Source organism: Anabrus simplex, chromosome 1 (assembly GCF_040414725.1).
Source record: "Anabrus simplex isolate iqAnaSimp1 chromosome 1, ASM4041472v1, whole genome shotgun sequence".
Classification (NCBI taxonomy): Eukaryota; Metazoa; Arthropoda; class Insecta; order Orthoptera; family Tettigoniidae; genus Anabrus; species Anabrus simplex.
This window is the reverse complement of record NC_090265.1, coordinates 525931267-525954171: the sequence shown is the minus strand read 5'-3', so window position 1 is coordinate 525954171 and position 22905 is coordinate 525931267. Positions and strand designations below refer to the sequence as shown.

At 39.8% G+C, this 22905-nt stretch overlaps 1 protein-coding gene across 1 annotated transcript in view; it reads left to right on the top strand.

The window, feature by feature from the left end:
• The first annotated feature begins 1714 nt into the window (after positions 1–1714).
• The window catches only part of LOC136857083 (uncharacterized), a 334311-nt gene continuing 313120 nt past the window's right edge, over positions 1715–22905 (top strand). The window contains exon 1 of the mRNA XM_067135466.2: positions 1715–2634. Within this exon, the coding sequence (XP_066991567.2) occupies positions 2337–2634 (298 nt within the window). The 5' untranslated portion in view covers positions 1715–2336. The remainder of the gene's footprint in view (positions 2635–22905) is intronic.

Genomic DNA, 22905 nt, shown 5'->3' with positions numbered 1-22905 from the left:
GTGAATAAGTTTATACAACCACAGATATCACTAAACACAATATTTACAAAAGTGAGAATACATAAACTATATTGTTACCCAAACAGTTAAATCCAGTAAGTTACTTCCATACAAATGTTACTCGACTTACTTTAAGAAACTTCATTTGTTCATTCTGTTGGACCTGAAAATAACCATATATTTTGAAAATTCATTATATATGTATGTTATGTTACTTGTCATAATACAAATACTTATTTTGATCAATTACATAATGACACCAACCTTCACCAACAAATGAGCATCAGAATCGAAGACACTTTGATCACCCACTGTATATAATTTATGTATCTTTTGTACTTTATCATACAGAGGGTGTTGGTACGTCAATACATGTGGCGTCCAGCTCCACGGCTAAATGGTTAGCGTGCTAGCCTTTGGTCCAGAGGGTGCCGGGTTCGATTCCCGGCCGGGTTGGAGATTTTAACCTTAAATGGTTAATTCCCTTGGCTTGGGGACTGGGTATTTGTGCTGTCCCCAACATCCCTGCATCTCACACACCAAACATAACACTATCCTCCACCACAATAACACGCAGTTACCTATACATGGCAGTTGCCGCCCATCCTCATCGGAGGGTCAGAGATTTTTGGCACAGCTGATCACCTATTCTCCCAGGTGCATTGAAGAGAGCAGCAATTTTCTCCCAAGCCTTTGTCTGCAAGTTATGGATAGCATAATGAGAACAATCAACTTAAGATTCAGATGTCCAATACCTATATTTACTTTGCTGCCTTATATACATGAGATACTATTGGCTAATACTGCAGGGCAAAAAATGAACATGTAACAAAAAGAATGTACTGAGACTAGAATGGTATAATAGATTAATACTGAATTAGCCTACAATGAACTTGACCAACAAAGTTTTTCTTTCATTGGGCCTGCAAGACTTTGCCATAAGAGTGCTTATATTCTGCTTGCTGGTCATTTTATACACATTTGTACCTAAAACAGTGTCCTCTTATTTAGGTATAAGAACAATCAGGATCCTGATCTATCTTTCTTTCAGCTGTGAGAGTTTTGGGCTAATGATGCCCTCATTATGGGTGAAACGTATCCCTATGTCTAATATGTTAAGAACTATTTCTTAAATTTAGGTGGAAAACTTTTATGTATTGAACAGGTGGAATCATTGTACAGTGCAGTATTATTAAAAAACTGGAAAATATCCAAAGAAAAGCAGCTTGATTTGTTCTGGGTGATTTCTGACAAAAGAGTAGCGTTACAAAAATGTTGCAAAGTTTGGGCTGGGAAGACTTGGGGGAGAGAAGACGAGCTGCTCGACAAAGTGGTATGTTCCGAGCTGTCAGAGGAGAGATGGCGTGGAATGACATTAGTAGACAAATAAGTTTGAGTGGCGTCTTTAAAAGTAGGAAAGATCACAATATGAAGATAAAGTTGGAATTCAAGAGGACAAATTGGGGCAAATGTTCTTTTATAGGAAGGGGAGTTAGGGATTGGAATAGCTTACCAAGCGAGATGTTATATAAATTTCCAATTTCTTTGAAATCATTTACGAAAAGGCTAGGAAAACAACAGATAGGGAATCTGCCACCTGGGTGACTGCCCTAAATGCAGATCAGTACTGATTGAGTCACATCAGGAATAAATCGTAATGCTAAATTGATTAGGCCTACAATTTTATTGCAAAGTAAAATAATACGGAGCGAACACTAACCTTTTCGTTACGCCGTCATGTTTTACCTGAGAGGTCGACAGTTGAGAGGTTAAGGAACGACCGACTCTATCACTGCTTCCTGCCCTGCAGGTATTCCTTCAATGTATTAACACTCTACACTATATTTTTCACACGTGGTGGCCTCCAGGTAAAGTAATAACAAAGCTTCTTTTGTCTCATTCCGGGCCCTTTTCTTCAGCGAAAAACTACGTACAAACCATGTTCTTCTTCATAATTAAGGTAATGGGCGCTGCTGTATAGGGTTGAGCACTATGTGCCTGTTTCAGCACTGTGCCGGTGCACAGTTATGTACCGAACACCGAGTGTCAATTGTTCCGAAAAATTCCCAAGCTAGACCGAGACAGTGACTCGCTATCCCGTCAGAAGCGCCACTATGCACTGCCCTTCACTTCGCCTACTAACTGACTCGATACCGGCAGTGTGCCGCCACGTGTTCGTGCTGAAGTGCTCCGTGTACCGTGTTCCGTGTTCTGTGAGTTTCGTTGCACCAATCACTGGCATTCGGTACATGCGAATAACTTACTGTGTTCTGTTTTGTTTTCAACTGTTCTATTAGAGTAATATATACCGTACAAAAGACGATAAACTTTACATAATGTCGCACCGGAGTCCTGTTTGGGACTTTTTTACTAAAATAACACCAGACAGCGTGAAATGCAATATATGTTTATCTGTTTTGTCTGCAAAGGGATCTTCAACCGGCACAATGACGAGGCATTTCAAACTTAAACATCCCTCAATAGACATTTATCAAAGTAGGTTCGTATCGGTGCATCATGACTCAGAAGATGAAAAGGCAACGACTGAAGCTTTAAGTCCTGTGTCACTAATGGAAGCTGTTTCATCATCATCTACCGCCAACACTAATACTACTACTACTGCTACTACTACAGGTACGTCCGATCATAAACTCCAGTTAAGCACAAGCAGAGGGTATCGCCGCCCGATTCTCTTCTGTTTTTTGCTCATCACTGCTGCCAACATGACTAGTTACATATTAAAATCACCAGACATAACCATAACAAACTAACCTCAATGTATAAGCATCGTTAATGAACATTTCCGTACCCCAGTACATGATAAAAGTTAAGATGAAATAAATCAAGATATTCATAATTAAGCCAGTTTCCGCTCTTAATGAGAAATTAAGGAAATACACACACTTTCTCACTCTCGCTCAAATTAATGTTACACATTTCTGCCTTTATTTTGATATACTGGTACGATTTACTACCACATTCTTGAAAAGAGGAGTGTCTTAAACGATGCGATTTATTTAATAAGTCTTTGCAGTGTGATTTTAGAAAGTTCCAGAAATTACTTAGTGCCTTTCGTTTCTTTTGCGCGAACGTTCCTTTCTATCTTCAATAACCAGTAAAAGAGAGAGATTATTGGGCATATTTTCAGTTTGCAGGGTGGTTATATCTTCAAGCTTAACCAGGAAGCATATATAAGAACTAATGTGCTAAGCTGTGTGAATGGAAATTAGGTCAGCTTACAAGCTCACTGCGGAATTGAGAATACTAACGTTACTAGTTCTACTAACTACTTCTATGGTTTTCATAAACGCCGAGGTGCCAGAGTTTCGTCCCGCAAGAATTCTTTTACGTACCGGTAGGCCTACAGACATGAGACTGGCGTATTTGAGCACCTTCAAATACCGCCGGACTCGAACCCACCAACCTGAGCTAGACCCTTCACTCGCTTAAATTTAATTTAAAAATTCCCTGCCTTTATTTTGATGCATGCATTACTATAACCGTATTCGTAAAGGGAGGGGGGGGGGGGGGGAGATTGAGATTGTATATTTTATTGTACGGTAATTTCCATAAGTTCAAGGATTTACCACGTAGGACCTATCTTTCCTTCCTTTTGCTTGGTTGTTGTTTTATTCTTCTTCTTTCTTCAATAAGCAGTAGGGGATCGGGGGTCATTTTAAACATATTTTTAGCTTGCAAGTTAATGTATCTCAAGCTCACCACATTAGGGAAATCCAGGAAATGTACAGGGGCACTAAATGAGTCAAACATTAGCAGATTTTTATATATGTTGGCTTAAATCACACTGACTGAAGACAGGTTGTAGGGCAAGAATGAGATAGGAAAGAGGGCTAGGACTTACATTACACAGTTTGGATTTCTACCATTGGGTGACCCACTTACCTGGATATGGATCTTCCGTTCTTCAATTACACATATGAGTATATGTAAGAACATTATGTACGGTACCTTAATAAAAGATACTTCCCTAGTCTGTTGTCTGATTGGTGCAGGTTTAACAAATCTGATGATGATGATGATGATGCTTGTTGTTTAAAGGGGCCTAACATCTAGGTCATCAGCCCCTAATGGCACGAAATGAGACAAAATGTAATGACAATTTAAAACTTTAAAATCATCCACTAACCAGAATAAAAAACATGATGATGAAGAATGAATGGATGGATATGAATTTAAAACAATCGGTGGATCTGACCCAGAAACTATCATAAACAACAGTATTACTGACCAAGGGACTGCTTCTAAAGCACAATCCTGAATCGAGGATGCTTTTTGTCTAAAAGGGTCCAAAATCCAGGTCAACAGCCCCTCATAGTGGTACTTATCGCCAGTAAAGTAGAATCATGGTATTTGTCATGTTGCGGTACTAATCAAAAGTAGTGTAGACTCACGGTGTTCCACACATTATGGTACTACTCACAAGTATTGTTCTTCACACAGGTAACATAGACCTATGGTGTTTCTCACATAATGGCGTCACTCATAGGCAACGCAAACCCATGGTATTCCTCACCTAGGGGTACTAATCACGGACGCTGGTATCCCCATGGTGTTCCTCATAGAGTGGGTACTAATCACAGGCAATGCAAACCCACAGTGAGGTGATATAGTGGTACTAATCACGGGCAACGCCCAGACCCGTGGTGTTTCTCACAATGGCACTAATCGTGGGTACTGGAAAACCCATACACGCTCACCTTATGTTGCTACTAATCACACCAAGCTCGATAGCTGCAGTCGCTTAAGTGCGGCCAGTATCCAGTAATCGGGAGATCGTGGGTTCGAGTCCCACTGTCGGGAGCCTTGAAGATGGTTTTCCGTGGTTTCCCATTTTCACACCAGGCAAATGCCGGGGCTGTACCATAATTAAGGCCACGGCCGCTTCCTTCCAACTCCTAGGCCTTTCCTATCCCATCGTCGCCATAAGACCTATCTGTGTCAGTGCGACGTAAAGCAAAAAAAAAAAAATAAGCTACTGATCACAAACCTATCGTGTACGTAACATAGTGGTACTACTCGCTAGTAAAGGCGACCCGTGGTCTTCCCCGCGTGATGGTACTAATCACAAGTAGTTTCATGGTTCTAATACGACCATCCCTTTTAGTCACCTCTTACAACAGGCAGGGACACCGTGGATGTATTCTTCATCTGCGTTGCTCGCCCATAGGGGATGTATAACAAATCTATTTGGGAAGAAATACTTTTATACCGTATCTACATCATAAAGATCATGTTGTCATAGCAATAACAATATACAATGAAATAAATGAATCCAAAGATATAAGCATAATTTACTATATTAAATATTAGTTTGTTTACATTTTATGGGATACATAGTAATATAATAACAACAATAGTATGCAATAAAAAATAAATATATGGTAATTTACACATCGAGAGCCATTCCATGATCACTGAATTACAAATTACTGAATAAACACACATTAATAATAAACATTAGTACTAGCATTTAAAAAGCAAAAAGCAAAGTCATATCCGTCCTTCGGATGGTATCACCACCTTGACGAAGGCAAAATACATTTTGCCCGGTATTTTGGAGGCTTGCGTTTTCAAATGATCCTTAGAGCTATGCCGGCAGGAGCATATGCTCCTGGTAGGGCCACACAAGCTGGACAGGTCTAAGGTGATGATCCAGACTAAGAGTGATACCCTGGTCCTCCAGGTTGGGGGTTGGTGCATGGGGCTAACAACTCCACCACCAAAAAACTACATATTGTTCAGAAACCAAATCGAGATAACCAGACGGTCCCAAACTTACGACCACTAAAGCGCGCTAAATGGCAACGATAAGGATATATTGGAACATGGAATGTGAGAAGTATCTTTCAGGTAGGGGCTAGTAGAAAATTGGAGGAGGAAATACTTAAATATCAGATACATGTGGCAGCATTGCAGGAGTTAAGATGAATGACAATCAAGGTGACAGATTTACAGCACTACATTTTGTTCAATAGTGGGGAGGAAGAAAATAGAATAGAAACAGGGTTTATGGTCAAGAAATCAGTCAGTCATAATATGATTGAATATTATTATTATTATTTTATTATATTTGTTTTACGTCGCACCGACACATATAGGCCTTATGGCGACGATGGGATAGGAAAGGCCCGGGAGTGGAAAGGAAGCGGCTGTGGCCTTAATTAATGTACAGCCCCAGCATTTGCCTGGTGTGAAAATGTGAAACCGTGAAAAACCATCTTCAGGGCTGCAGACAGTGGGGTTCGTACTCACTATCTCCTGGATGCAACCTTACAGCTGCGCGCCCCTAACCGCACGGCCAACTCACCCGGTGTGATTGAATAAGCCTCAGACTATGCCGGTTAAGACTGAAAGGGAGATTTGCCAACATATCACTAATTAGTGTTCATGCCCCAACAGAGGAAGAGAAAGAGCAGTTCTATAAAAAAAATGGAGCAAGTATATGACAAGTTGACCAAGTATGATGTTAAAGTTGTCCTAGGGGATTACAATGCCAAAGTAGGCAGAGAGAAAGAAAACCACCCAGCGGCAGGATATCACAGTAAACACCAAGAATCCAATGAGAACGGATGGAAATTGATTGATTTTGCCTTTAGCAAGGAGCTGGTGATTAAGAGCACATGTTTTCCCCATAAGGAGATCCATAAAGAGACATGGATATCACCAGATGGTCTGACAAAGAACCAGATAGACCATGTGCTGATAGATGCGTGACATGCTTCCAATATTATGGATGTGAGAAGCATGCGTGGTGCACATAGTGATTTGGATCACATTATAATGAGGATCAAGTTCCAAGAAAGACTGGCAATTAAATCCAGGGATAGAGCTGAGCAGAGCATAGAAATAAATGTTATGACGAAGAAGTGGGTAAGGTTCTGGAAGAGAGAAATCTGGCCTGACAAAGAATGCTACAGAGACCCACTCGAAATAATATGGCAGTTTTTAACGAGAAACAGAGAATAGCAAAGACATTTATACAGAACAAGAGAAGAATAGAAGAAAGGGAGAGAGTGGATGAAATGCAGAAGAATTTTGAAAACAAACAAGGTAGAAAATTCTTCCATTGGGTTGGATAAGTAAAGAAGTGATATCAACCTAGAGTGAATATGCTTAAGGATGAGAATGACAGACTGATTATTGGGAAAGAACAACTTCTGCAAAAATGGGCAAAACATTTTGAAACATTACTTTCTGTCAGACCAATAAATGAAGAAAGAGAAGGATTAGGCCATATGGAAACTTCAGAGAGAGATGAGGAGGGGGAATGTGGAGATGAGTGTGAGGGGGAAGAGAGGAACAATGAGAATAGAGATGAGGATGAAGACGATATGGGATCACCATCGGTTGAAGAAATAAGAGAAATTATAAAACAATTGAAGAACAGTAAAGCCCTGGGAAATTACCTCGTAACGCCAGAAATGCTAAAACAGGGAGGAGAAGTGTTGGTGAGGAGAATACATGAGATAATTAAAAGGTATGGGAAGCAGGTAAAATGCCGGAGGACTGGACACTAGCAAATATATGCCCTATACATAAGAAGGGGCCACGCATGTAACGCAAGAATTATCGAGGTATATCCGTACTGAGTACAGTGTACAAAATCCTCTTTACAGCCGTAACAAAGAGAGTTAGTAGTAGAGCAGAAAGAATTATAGGGGAGTACCAAGCTGGTTTCAGACCTGGAAGATCGACGAAAGACCATATTTTCACCATGAGAATGACTCTGGAAAAGACATATGAATACAACGTTTGACTAGGACATTTTTTATAGATTTTAAACAAGCCTATGACAAATCAACATTATGAGAAACAATGAAGGTTTTTAAATTCCCACAGAAGTTAATAAAATTGACTAAAATGGCCGTGGAGAACAGCAGAAGTCAGGTAAAAGTGCAGGGAAGTCTGTCAAGATCTTTCAGAACCGAAGAAGCCCTAAGACAAGGAGATCCCTTATCACCTATGTTATTTAATATAGTTCTGGAGAAAGCTGTAAGATCAGTAACTACTAATCTGGATGGTAATATTTACAATAGACTGATCCAAGTTTTGGCTTATGCAGATGATGTGGTGATTACTACTGCCTTGAGGGAGCTAAAAGATGCGGCTGGGTCTTTGGGTTTAGAGATAAGTGAGGCTAAATCTAAATATATGGTAACGGAGAGAAGTGGAAGGAACACCGAAAAACTCCAAGTGAATGATTACACCTTTGAAGCAGTATAGCTTCACATACCTTGGCTCAGTAATAACATCAGAAAATAAAGTTGAGACAGATATTGCAAATCGTATTAAGGCTGCCAACAGATCCTACAGAGCACTGTATCCTCTTCTGAGAAGTAAAAACTTAAGCAGGAAATTAAAACTGACTCACTACATAACAATAATTAAACCAGTACTTTTGTATGGGAGTGAGGCATGGGTATTGATTAAGGCCACAGAGAGGAGATTAAGTGTGTGGGAAAGGAAAGTACTGAGGAAGATATTTGGATTGCTGAAGGAGGGAGATTTATGGAGAATCAGAACAAATGAAGAATTAAGATTATATATATAAGGAGCCGGACTTGGTGACCTCAGTCAAATGAGACAAATTGGATGGCTGGGGCATGTGCAATGGATGGAGGAGGGAAGATTTCCAAGGAAGGCTCTGACAGGGCACCCTGGGGGCAGGAAAAGGAGAGGTCGGCCCCGGATGAAATGGCTGGAGGATGTGGAGACCGATCTGAGGACCGTTGGAATCAGGAGGTGGCGTAGGCATGCTGAAGATTGGGACGACTGGAGAGCTGTGGTCAAGGTCGTTAAAGGAACGTAGAGCCATGGAGTACGTAAACTGGTTAGCTCTACATTTAGCACGAGCTTTGGAACTTGCTCGCGGACTTGAAGCTCGCTGACTCCAAGTTCTTCCATGCAGGTGACACTGAGTTGTTAATAGGCGCAGAACATTTCTTTTCATTATTGAAACTTTGTTGCAGAACTTGATTACCAGATTATCCTATTCTTCTCTTACTCTAATCACATGTTCTTGAAGTCAGAGGACAGGTTAGACACCCAGCTACAGCAGTTCTGGGAAATAGAAGAGCTTACATCCCCAGTCATGACAAGAAAAGAGAGAGCCACAGAAAGGCACTTTACAGAGAATACCACTAGGGATGCTCAAGGTAGATTTATAGTTCACTTACCCCTCAATGAGAAACCTGAGGTTCTGGGAAACTCCTTCAATCATGCCATGTCGAGACTAACTCAACTAGAACTGCGTTTCAGTAGGCATCCCTCACTTAAGCTCGAGTACTGTAACTTCCTTCATGAGTTGAGGCCATGGGGCATATGGTTAAGGTCAGAGAATGAAGGTGCAAGCTATTGTCTACCCCATCATCCTGTTTTTAAGCTTAGTGGCTCAACTACAAAAACAAAGGTTGTATTTGATGCATCTGCAAAAACTTCTAACAACCTTTCATTGAATGATATATTAATGGTTGGAATGACAATACAAGAGGATCTTTACTCTATTATTCTAAGATTTAGAATGCATACCTTTGCCTTCACTGCAAGTATTGCTGAAATGTATCGGCAAATCATGGTTCATGCACATGATAGGAACGTTCAGCAGATTATCTGGAGGGAATCAAATTAAATTTATTCCTTTCAGAAAAACATTACATCATGATACACGCACATGGTATGCAGCTCAACTTAAGGTGGCACACAGACTGACCACGCTCATGCAAGACTAGTGAGGATATTTCTTCATTTTTAGCGTCTTTATGAAACCAAGCCCAACATTCAACTTGCAAAACTTTAAAGATAAGTTCCCCCTCGAAAATAGTCCAATCTAATAGGAACCACAGCCTTCAGCAAAAGTGTTGAACATATTTTTTATGACTTGTTTTCAGATAATTGATTGATAATTGTGTAAAACACCTTATGATTTTTGACAAACACTAACCTATATTTTATGTGTTACTACACACAACACCACAGTATATTTTCTTACATGTAAAATGTGTGTTTTGGATGCTGTGTATTTTTATAATGGTGTTTTTTGACTAGACTCTATTGGTTTAAATTCTAGACGCACCAAGATCGATAGCTGCATTTGCTTAAGTGGGACCAGTATCCATTATTTGCGAGATAGTGGGTTCGAACCCCACTGTCGGTTGCCCTGAAAAGGCTTTCCGTGGTTTCCCATTTTCACACAAGGCACGGCCACGACTGCTTTCTTCCAATTCCTAGGCCTTTCCTATCTCATCGTCGCCATAGGACCTGTCTGTTTCGGTGCGACGTAAAGCCACTAGGAAAAAAAAAAAAAGTTGAATTCTTCTTATGTGGATACTTACATCTCAAAACTGAAGATGTTACAGACAGGAAAAATGGTATTTGAAATCTCCTTTAAAAATAAAGAAACATATTTTGTTGTTTTTGTAAAATATACTTAAGAGGTGGTGAACAGGAGTGACAAAGGGGGTGAATTTGTAAAATGAGTATATCTCAAAAATGTAACATGTATAGTCGTAAAAATTGGTATCTGGAATCTCCTGTAAAAAGTAAAGGAACATGCATAACTTGTTTTCTTAAAATTCACTTAAAGGGAAGTGTTACAGGGGATAAATTTTTAGGATGAGCATATATACAGTTATATATCAAAAACTTAACAATTTACAGACATGAAAATTTAATTCTTTAAAAAAATAAAAGTAACAGGTATTTGTTTTCGGAAAGGACACTTCTGTAGGAGGACTGCAAAAGGGATTGAATTCTTTTTATGTGGATACTTATATCACAAAAACTGAAGATTTTACAGACATGAAAAAAATGAAATGGCGTATGGCTGTTAGTGTCAGGAGTGTTCGAAGACATGTTCGGCTCAACAGGTGCAGGTCTTTTGATTTGACTCCTGTAAGCGACCTGCACGTTGTGATGAGGACAACATATACACCCAGCCCCCGTGCCATATAAATGAACCAATGACTGTTAAAATTACCGGTTCTGCCGGGAATCGAACCCGGGACCCCTGTGACCAAAGGCCAGCACGCTAACTACACTGACTGACAGAGCAAATGCAACACCAAGAAGGAGTGGTCAGAACTTTATGCCAATTGCAGGGTAGACTGACGTCACTGAGGTATGCTCATGATGTGAAATGCGCCGCTGTGCTGCGCACGTAGCGAACGATAAATGGGACACGGCATTGGCGAATGGCCCACTTCGTAGCGTGATTTCTCAGCCGACAGTCATTGTAGAACGTGTTGTCGTGTGCCACAGGACACGTGTATAGCTAAGAATGCCAGGCCGCCGTCAACGGAGGCATTTCCAGCAGACAGACGACTTTACGAGGGGTATGGTGATCGGGCTGAGAAGGGCAGGTTGGTCGCTTCGTCAAATCGCAGCCGATACCCATAGGGATGTGTCCACGGTGCAGCGCCTGTGGCGAAGATGGTTGGCGCAGGGACATGTGGCACGTGCGAGGGGTCCAGGCGCAGCCCGAGTGACGTCAGCACGCGAGGATCGGCGCATCCGCCGCCAAGCGGTGGCAGCCCCGCACGCCACGTCAACCGCCATTCTTCAGCATGTGCAAGACACCCTGGCTGTTCCAATATCGACCAGAACAATTTCCCGTCGATTGTTTGAAGGAGGCCTGCACTTCCGGCGTCCGCTCAGAAGACTACCATTGACTCCACAGCATAGACGTGCACGCCTGGCATGGTGCCGGGCTAGAGCGACTTGGATGAGGGAATAGCGGAACGTCGTGTTCTCCGATGAGTCACGCTTCTGTTCTGTCAGTGATAGTCACCGCAGACGAGTGTGGCGTCGGCGTGGAGAAAGGTCAAATCCGGCAGTAACTGTGGAGCGCCCTAACGCTAGACAACGCGGCATCATGGTTTGGGGCGCTATTGCGTATGATTCCACGTCACCTCTAGTGCGTATTCAAGGCACGTTAATTGCCCACCGCTACGTGCAGCATGTGCTGCGGCCGGTGGCACTCCCGTACCTTCAGGGGCTGCCCAATGCTCTGTTTCAGCAGGATAATGCCCGCCCACACACTGCTCGCATCTCCCAACAGGCTCTACGAGGTGTACAGATGCTTCCGTGGCCAGCGTACTCTCCGGATCTCTCACCAATCGAACACGTGTGGGATCTCATTGGACGCCGTTTGCAAACTCTGCCCCAGCCTCGTACGGACGACCAACTGTGGCAAATGGTTGACAGAGAATGGAGAACCATCCCTCAGGACACCATCCGCACTCTTATTGACTCTGTACCTCGACGTGTTTCTGCGTGCATCGCCGCTCGCGGTGGTCCTACATCCTACTGAGTCGATGCCGTGCGCATTGTGTAACCTGCATATCGGTTTGAAATAAACATCAATTTTTCGTCCGTGCCGTCTCTGTTTTTTCCCCAACTTTCATCCCTTTCGAACCACTCCTCCTTGGTGTTGCATTTGCTCTGTCAGTCAGTGTATTTAGCCATGGAGCTGGACAAACATGAAAATTGGTGTTTGGGACTCCTTTAAAAATAAACACGTATCCTTTTTTTTTTTTTTTGGAAATGTCCACTTAAGGGTGTGGGGTGGGTGAAGAGAAGTGAACTTAGTTGAATTCTTTTTATGGGGATACTTGTACGTGAAATACTGAATGTTATGGAAACACGCATTTTTTGTTTTTGGAAAAATCATCTAATGGGTTGAATACCTTTTCGAGGATACTTATATCTCAAAAACTGAAGATAAAACATTCATGAAAAGTTTTATTTCAAATCTCCTTGAAAAATAAAGAAACACGTACATGTTATTTTTACAAAACCTACTTAAGGGAAGGGGGAGGGGTAAACAGGACTGACAGAACGGTGAATTTTTAAAATGAGTATATCTGAAAAACGTAACATGTTACAGACGTAAATATTGGTATTTTTATCTCTTTTAAAAATAAAGTGGGCCGGGGGGGGGGGGGGGGTTGTAAAAGGACTGAAAGAGAGGTTGAATTATTTTTATTACGATACTGGTATCTCAAAATCTGAAGATTTAACAGACTTAAACGTTAGTATTTGGAATCTCCTTTAAAAATAAAGAAATATTTATTTTTTGTTTTCGTGAAATCCACTTAAAGAGGGGTGTAAAAAGGCTTGAAAGGGGGTATAATTGTTTTTATGAGGATACTTATATCTCCAAAACTGAAGATGTTACACATGAAAAAATGTATTTAGAATCTTCTTTAAAAATAAAGAAACTTGCATTCTTTTGTTTTCGGAAAATCCAATTTAGGGTGGGTAAATGAATTGAAAAATGAGTTTGTATGAGGATACTCATATCACCAAAACGAAGGATATTACGGACGTGAATTTTGGTATTTGGAATCTCCTTTAAAAATAATGAAAAAAGCATTTTGTGTGTGTGTGTGGGGGGGGGGGTGTTGAGGGAAAAGTTTAAAGGGGTGTAAAAGGAGTTTAATTCTTTTTATGAGGGTACAAGTAAGAAGTTGACTTAAAACAATACACTCCTAAGGGGTTGTTACTGGGGGATGAGGATTGATAACAGAAATGTACGTTTATATGAAACCGGTTTAACGTACGCAGACAAAATTCCAAATAGCGGTATATATATTTTAAATCCTAGGTGTGAAATATAAAATATTTTTAAACGTTCCACCGCTAAAGTGTCAAATTAGGTTAACTCCGTAAACTAATCATCCCTCAGAAAACCGTTTATCGTACAAAGACGTAATTTTACTAAAAGGGTTTCCTTTCATTTCTTAGGTGTAAAATACTGTATACCGGTACTTCAAAACATTTCTCCCCTAAGAGGTTTAGATGGTAGTTGACTCTCAAAAACACAATAGACCTATCCATTCTTCCAAAACCGTTTCAGACACGAACATAACTTTTTTTTATGAAGGGTGGTCTTCTATATCCAAAACATTCACCCCTTAAAAAAATATTCATTCCTCCATTACTGTTCGACGTACAAAATCAAAATTTCACAGGTTGGTCGGTTTTACATCCTAGGTGTTAAATCAGATATGGTTTAAAAAATTCAAGTTTTTCCGCATGGGGTTTAAATGAGTGGTAGATTATAAAATAAATAATAATTTTCCCCAAAACCGTTTGACGTACGAACTCAGGACGTATTTTACATGCTGAGATGACAGTGGACTCTCCAAAATGTAAAACTTTGAATGGGGGAGATAGTGGTTTCGAGCCCCACTGTCGGCAGCCCTGAAGATGGTTTTCCGTGGTTTCCCATTTTCATACCAAGCAAATGCCGGGACTGTACCTTAATTAAGGCCACGGTCGCTTCCTTCCACTTCCTAGACCTTTCCTATCCTCTCGTTGCCATAAGACCTATCTGTGTCGGTGAGACGTAAAGCAAATAGAAAAAAAAACCCGTTGAATAACAACTTTCATTTTAAAGCCGTAGCGAAGCACGGGCATCTTGCTAGTCTATATAAATGAAGTTGTAGGGGATCCGCTGTCTGTAATTTCGTTTGTTTTTCCAATTTTTCAGATATTTATCCGTTTTAGGCCACTCAAGATCGAATCGGTGGTTTTTATTTTTTCGCATCTGTTTGTCTGTTTGTTCCACCATCACGGCGAAACGGCTGGATAGATCTCATCCAAACTTCATATTTAGAGTATACTCATCCCGAAGAAGGTTTCGATATGCATATCATTTTAAAATCTTTGAATAGACGGGGGTTTTATAGGAAAACCAGAACGGTTTTCCTCCATTTTCTCTTATACTATTGATTTTCTGTAAATTCCGTGGACCGTATGTGAAACGTCTCTTGATTATAAACAACTTTCGTTATGTTCATAATTTACCTTACTCTTCAAATGACGGAGAAAATTACTATTTTCTGCGGGTATCTTGCTCTGCATTGAGTGACCGACAGACCGACAACGAACCTACAGATTACCATGGAAACGTCTCTGACTGCTTGCCAGCAGAGAAGTAACGTTTTGCCATTTTCTTCATCATTCCTATGAATTCGTGGTTGTTCCTTGGGTAGAAAGCAACAGAGGCGTCAATCGGCCAATTGGCGGAATATCGTTGGAGATTATAACCGTCCTTGAAAAACTTAGTCCATTAGTCATCTTCTTATCTGTTTACCCAAGAATCCCTGCGCCTAAATTTCTCCTTTGTTACCACTTTCTTATATCCATAACTCACACCAGCATAATTTATTGAGAAGCATTTGATTTTCCAATACATTCACTTGGTATTTACATATTTATCGTCATCCGGTTGTCCTCAGTTATAATCCATTTTCTATTAATTTCAACTTTCTTAACTGTATTATTTTCTTCCTTAATTAATTACTCCGTATGTATGCGAGTGCTAATCCCGAAAGCTGGACATTCTTTTCTTTGAGGAAATATTCTAAGCTATGCAAATGTATAACTTTTGGCTCCGGAAAATATGGAGATATGGATGCAATTTTAACGACGGTGCAAACCTTCGTTTCGGGATAATTGGTGGCTAATCGGTAAGTCGTTTCGAAAATCAGAAAGCACGATCGCCTTTCATTTTGGAGAGATCTACAACTTTGGTCCTATGAATGTTTGTCGTATTTCCATCCCTTTTAAGTTAAATAGAGCTGTATTTATCGATTTCAAGTTAGTTTTGTACTTTTACACGTATACCGTATGTTATCATTTGGCACACTTATAGGAAAGATAGAATCATGACATTCAGCACGCGCATTGACATGACCAGTGGCCATGTGATAGCCGATAGCTGTCACACGAGTATCAAAAATATAAAGTGGTATATGAAAACTGTACAAAATTTCACCCTATTCAATGACTAACTCAATCTAACCCATAAATATAGGAGATACGAGAAGATTTCATAAGACCAACGATATAGAACGCTGAAAGAGGCGTCTGCTGGTGAAGTCCGTTCGTAGATATGTCATACAGTTTCAAGGCAGTAACTCTCGAAATAAAGGTCTGCACTTCTTGAGTGTGTCTGTACATTGACTATTTTGGCGAAATTTCCGTACAGTTATCCGTTTCAGGTGTAATAACGACCATCTGCATATTTTTTTAACTTTGTGTCTGTTTGTCTATAACTTGGAAAATACTGGATATATCTCCAGCAAACTTCATATTTAGAATCCATCTTTCCTTGGGTAGGTTTTAGGGCAAATATTGTTTCTAAATCCCTTAACTGACTGGGGGTTTATACGAAACCGAAACCGTGATTTTGCACTCCCACAACATATACACAACCAAACTTAATGGAAATCTACCCGCCTTAATGGAAATTATTTCTAAGCCTTTTTTCTCATGTGCATCATTTCGATACGAGGATTAATAAAGGAGATATCATTAACGGACCGTTTTTCGGTACAAGTCCCACCGGACTTAACTCAAGAGCGGGTGCGTGTAAAGCGTATTACTTACAACTTGAAAAGTACTGAAGATATTTGAACCAAACTTTATATTTAGCATTCACCTGTCCCAAGGTGGTTTTAAAAGTCAATAACATTTCATGTTCCGGGAATGGACTGGCGGTTTGTGGGGAACCGAAATGGTGATTTTACTCTTCCACAATATATACAGTACAAGACTAACCTGACTGTAAATCGACCAAACTTGATGGAAATTCATTTCTAAAACATTTTTTCACGTTAATTTCTTCGAGAGAAGGATTAGTAAGGGAGATATCATGAACGGTCGGTTTTGCAGGTTAAGTCCAGCGGACATATCCCAAAAGTGCTGTACGTGAGCAGATTCCTTATCTATCTATATAAATAAAATCGTAACGACTGTGTGCCTGTACATTGACTATTATGGCGAAATTTTCATACAGCTAACCGTTTAAGGGATAATTATGACCATCTGCATATTTTTTGGTTTAGTTTCCTGAAAGTCTTTTTACCCTCCTCGCCCACAATCCAGATGGCGGCATAATCTGTCAGACGAACAAGAAAATTGAAATTTGGCAAAATTATACGTTTTAACCTGTAACGGACGGAAAAGTTCGGAGATCTTTTTTTTTTTTACTTTTTATCCCCGAAGAATATCGAAATATGGAGGCAATTTTAATGATGGTGCAGACCTTCGTTTCGAGGTAATTCGTGGGATAAACATAAAGTCCTATCACATAACGGATGGCACAATTTCCGTTCAATTTGAAGTGATCTAAAACCTTGGTCTTATGACTTTTTGTCGTATTTGTATCCCTTTTACGTTTGATTTTTCTCTATTTCTCGATGTTAAGTAAATTTGTACTTTTCACGTGCATAATTCATACTTTCAATCACTTATAGGAAAGATAGAATCATCAAACTCTACACGAAAATTGGCCCACCCAGTAGCCATATGAGAGCCAAATGCTACGTATGTAGCTGTCACATAATTATCCGAAAAGTAATGCTGTGTGAGATAATCTTATACAAATTTTACCCCATTCAACGTTTCTAACTCAGTTTGAACCATGAATAGATGAGATATCATAGGACCAGCCATTTAAGCCGCTAAATCCGGCGTCTTATGGTACAATCCTTTGTCGACATGACGTACCGTTTAACAGCAGTTAATCTGTAAATGAAGGTCTGCAATATTGTAAGCATGCATATACTTTCGTATGTCTATCTGTTTTATATATATTCACTGATGTCGATTTGTAGCGATCGAGAAAGGATGTGTCTGCTATTGTAATCAGCACTCCCCACACCGACTTTGACTGGCAGTAGGAATGGGGTCCTTCTCCAATTCCTGTGTAACTGGCATTAGTAAGGAAGGCCTACCATTGTAATGAATAATTCACTTCTCGATTTGATTTGCAGAAGGCAAGGGAGCATGCAGTTTTGAATAAAACTCCCCTCCCGGCTTGTGTTTGGCTGTAAGCAAGGGTGCCCGCCTTTATAAACAAATGTACCCATCTAAAATGTGACTGGCATTAGTCATAGTGACCTACAAATTTGATGGAAACTCACCAACTTGCCAACTTGGTGTGACTGCCAGTAAGCTGGCTGGCAGTAGGAAAAGGGGCCTGTCATTATAATGATAACTGCACAACTCAATTTCGACTGGTAATAGGGAATTTGCCAGCCGTTATCATAAAAACTCCTCAACTGTAGTATTTATGGAAGTAGGAAAGGGGGCCTGCCATTGTAACGAAAACTCGCCAAATCGATTGTGACCGCGCAGTAGGCAATGGGGCCTGCAATTATAATGTAAACTTTAAACCTTGATTGTGAATGGCAGTAGGCAAGTGAGCCTGCCGTTATCATCACAAATCCGTAACAAACACTTTACATTTGAAACAACGTATGAGGACCTGCCCATGCTGTTTCTCGGATAACGCTAAGACACATGTAATTTTATAACAATCATTTACTGCATGTACAGTATTTAATTCGATATTCGAATACAATGTAGAATACCGTAGCGAAGCAAGGGTACATTTGCTAGTAGGTAATATATTTGGCTTCGGATCTTAACCCCCATTTAATTCTCTGAGGGGTTAAATTTGTTTCAAACCTTCTGTTATTTGACACGTAGGATATCATTTGATATTTTAACTTCGTAATTCAAATGGTTCCATACGAACGTACATTTTTGTCATCATTCCTCATCCCCCAGTCAAAACCCCTTAGGGATGTATTGTTTTAAGTCAACTTATTTTTACCGTCATAAAAATAATGCAACTCGCTTTTCATCCCCCTTAAGTTGACTCCCTCGCTACCCCTCCCCCCCCCCCCCCCAATGCGTGTTTCTTCCTTTTTAAAGGAGATTCCAAATACCAAGTTTCACTCCGTAACATCCTTCGTTTTGGTGGTATAAGTATCCTCATACAAAGACGTACTCATTTTTCAATTCATTTGCGCACCCTTAATTGGATTTTCCGAAAACAAAGTGCGCGTTTCTTTATTTTTAAAGAAGATTCCAAATACAAATTTTCATGTCTGTAACATCTTCAGTTTTTGAGATGTAAGCATCCTCATAAAAATAATTCAACCCCTTTTCAGTCCTTTTAACACCCCCTGTAAGTGGATTTTACGAAAACGAGAAAAAAAGTGTTCCTTTATTTTTAAAGGAGATTCCAAATACCAATTTTTACGTCTGTAATATCTTCAGATATTGAGATACCAGTATCGTAAAAAAAAAAAAAAAAAAAAGAAATTCAGCCCCTCTTTCAGTCCTTTTTACCTCCCCCCCACCAGTGACTCTCCGAAAACAAAAAAGTACGTGTTAGGGCCTACTTTATTTTTAAAACATTAAAATTAGCAATTTTTACGTCTGTGTAACATGTTACGTTTTCGGAATATACTCATTTTTAAAATTCACCCATTTGTCAGTCTGTCCCCCTCTCTTTAAGTAGGTTTGGCAAAACTAAAACAAAATAAATGTTCCTTTATTTTTCAAGGAGATTTGAAACAAAACTTTTCATGACTGTAACATCTTCAGTTTTTTTAGAAATAAGTATCCTCAAAAAGGTATTCAACCCCTTTCTCACCTTTTTTATCCCCTTTAGAGGATTTTTTCGAAAACAAACGTACGTGTTTCCTTATTATTAAAGGAGATTCCAAATTCCAATTGTCACGTCCGTAACATCTCCAGTGTTTAATGTATAAATATCGCCATAAAAAGAATTCTACTAAGTTCACTTCTCTTCACCCACCCCACCCCCTTAAGTGGATATTTCCAAAAGCAAAAAATACGTGTTTATTTTTAAAGGAGATTCCAAATACCAATTTTCATGTCTGTCCGGCTCCATGGCTAAATAGTTAGCGTGCTGGAATTTGGTCACAGGGGTCCGGGTTCGGTTCCCGGCAGGGTCGGCAATTTTAACCATCATTGGTTCATTTCGCTGGTACGGGGACTGGATGTATATGTTGTCCTCATCATTTCGTCCTCATCTCGACGTGCAGGTCGCCTACGGGACTCAAATCAAAAGACCTGCACCTGATGAGCCGAACATGTCTTCGAACACTCCCGGCACTAAAAGCCATACGCCATTACATTTTTTCATGTCTGTAAAGTCTTCAGTTTTTGAGATATAAGTAGCCACATAAAAATAATTCAACCCCTTTTTTCAGTCCTTTTTACACCCCCGCCCCTACAGAAGTGTTTTCTTCCGAAAACAAGTACGTATTACTTTTATTTCTAAAAGAGATTAAAAATACCAATTTTCATGTCTGTAACGTGTTAAGTTTTTAATATATAACTGTATATATGCTCATTCTAAAAATGTCCCCCTTTAACACTTACCCATAAGTGGATTATCAGAAAACAAGGTATGCGTGTTCCTTTACTCTTATACCAGATTCCAATTACCAATTTTTACGTCTGTGCGTGTTAGGTTTTTGAGATATACTCATTTTAAAAATTCACCCCCTTTGTCACTCCTGTTCACCACCCCTTAAGTATATTTTCAAGAAACAAAAAAATTTGTGTTTATTTTTAAAGGAGTTTTCAAATACCATTTTTCCAGTCTGTAACATCTTCAGTTTATATATATAAGTATCCACATAAAAAGAATTCAACCCTTTTTCAGTCCTTTTTTTTTTCTAGTTGCTTTACGTCGCACCGACACAGATAGGTCTTATGGCGACGATGGGACAGAGAAGGGCTAGGAGTGGGAAGGAAGCGGCCGTGGCCTTAATTAAGGTACAGCCCCAGCATTTGCCTGGTGTGAAAATGGGAAACAACGGAAAACCATCTTCAGGGCTTGCCGACAGTGGGGTTCGAACCTACTATCTCCCGAATACTGGATACTGGCCGCACTTAAGTGACTGCAGTTATCGAGCTCAGTTCAGTCCTTTTTAGCTCCCCCCCCCTCCCGCATTAAAATTTTCTCCGAAAACAAACAAATACGCGTTAATTTTATTTTTAAAAGAGATTAAAAATACCAATTTTCACGTCTGTAACATGTTACGGTTTTGCGCTATACTCATTTTAAGAATTCGCCTCCTTTGTCACTTCTGTTCAACACCTTTAAGTAGATTTTCCAAACCCAAAATACGTGGTTCTTTATTTTTGAAGGAGTTTCCTTATTCCAGTTTTCATTACTGTAACATCTTCAGTTTTTAGATATAACTATCCACATATAAAGTATTCAACTGTAATCTCCTGTATTTCCTTAATCGCAAATATTTAGATATGTATAAACATTTATGATTCATCAAGTTCTTTTTTCAAATATTATAAAATTTCTTTGATCTAAGTTACTTAAATCATAGCTCCTTAACAGTGAAATAGAGGCCTAAGGCTTGGAGGCAGATATCCCTCCCTAACCAATTAAAACGAATATAAACCATGTGTGTGTGTTTTTCATACTTCATTCATTTTTAAAGTACTCGATGTACTGTGTTCTATATATATTCAATTTCATCAGCATTTCAGTAATTTACCCTTTCCTTTTACGCACGAATCTACAAACAACTAAACAGCGCAAGGTAGTACAAAATACGCGCCAAACGCTTTGTTTACACGTCAGATTGCTGTCTAGGAAGTGTTCCAACACGATCAAGTTTGGGATCAGCCACTGACGGATCCCAAACTGGCGAATGCAGAGAAGGCGATGCATGAATCCGTTAGTGACCGTCAGAAACCTGAGTGTTGGAACGAACCTTTTATGTTTGTTAACGATAGGGCCAGTCATATCGTGGGTTTCAAAAGTAATTTGGAATACTTGTGTAGGTTCGATACAATATCGTCGACGGTAGGTTTAAAAGTTGTGCAAAAATATTTTGTCAGATTGTCCAATTCACAGAAGGGCGAATGCCAAATAGTCAGTCTCAAAACTTTTGCTCAGTTACGTATTTTAACGTACGGTAGATGAATGTGTTTGAAACAGTAGCGTAGCCAGGATTGCTTGTACGTGTGTGGTGCGCGCTTGCATGCGTGTTATTATAAGGATACTGATACAAGTAAATTATGTTGAAATGAAATTAAAAGAAATGTCGTATGGCTTTTAGTATCGGGTGTGTCCGAGGATAAGTTCGGCTCGCCAGATGCAAATCATTTGATTTGACTCCCGTAGGTGACCTGCTCGTCGTGATGAGGATGAAATGATTATGAAGACGACACATACACCCAACCCCCGTGCCAGCGGAATTAACCAATTATGGTTAAATTCCCGACCTGGCCGGGAATCGAACCCAAGACCCCTGTGACTAAAGGCGAGCATTTAGCCATGGAGCCGAACAATTATGTTGATATTCATATTGCAGTACGGGTACACTACAAAATCTTACATGAAAATACGGAATAAGAACAATATGATCAAGGTGAACAGTTTTGTAGGGAATGGTATGCTTCAGATTACAATCTAAATCCAACTTTCCAGGCTTCTTAGAAAATACTTGTAGATTCAAGGGATCTGTTGGTTTTACAATTATGTCTCTGTGAATATTCAAAAGAGTCGATTTTCACTTGTTTATTGTCAGATTCTGTTTGTTCTTTTGTAAAAATTATATTGGCGTGGGGGGAGGATCTAACCCCCAGTAACCCCCCCCCCCCCACCTCCTGCTACGCTCCTGCCTTGAAATACGGACAAACTTTCCACCAATATACTGTGTATATATTTTGTGACTGAAAATGTATTCGTATTGGTGTCTAATGTTTGGCTTTCTGCCATTATTGAGTGATGTCGCTTCGATTTAGCTCAAAGCTGGTGGAAGAATATTAAAGAAATGGGTTTAAGCATAGTACATACCAAGAAAAGAACTGCAAATTTAGTTCATTTCTTAAGAACATACTGTATATATACTTAGTTGACCACTGTTAGAACCCGAAGAAATAGGTGATAGTTTTTTTTTTTTTTTTTGCTACTTGCTTTACGTCGCGCCGACACAGATATGTCTTATGGCGACGATGGGATAGGAAAGGCCTAGGAAGTGGAAGGAAGCGGCCATGGCCTTAATTAAGGTACATCCCTGG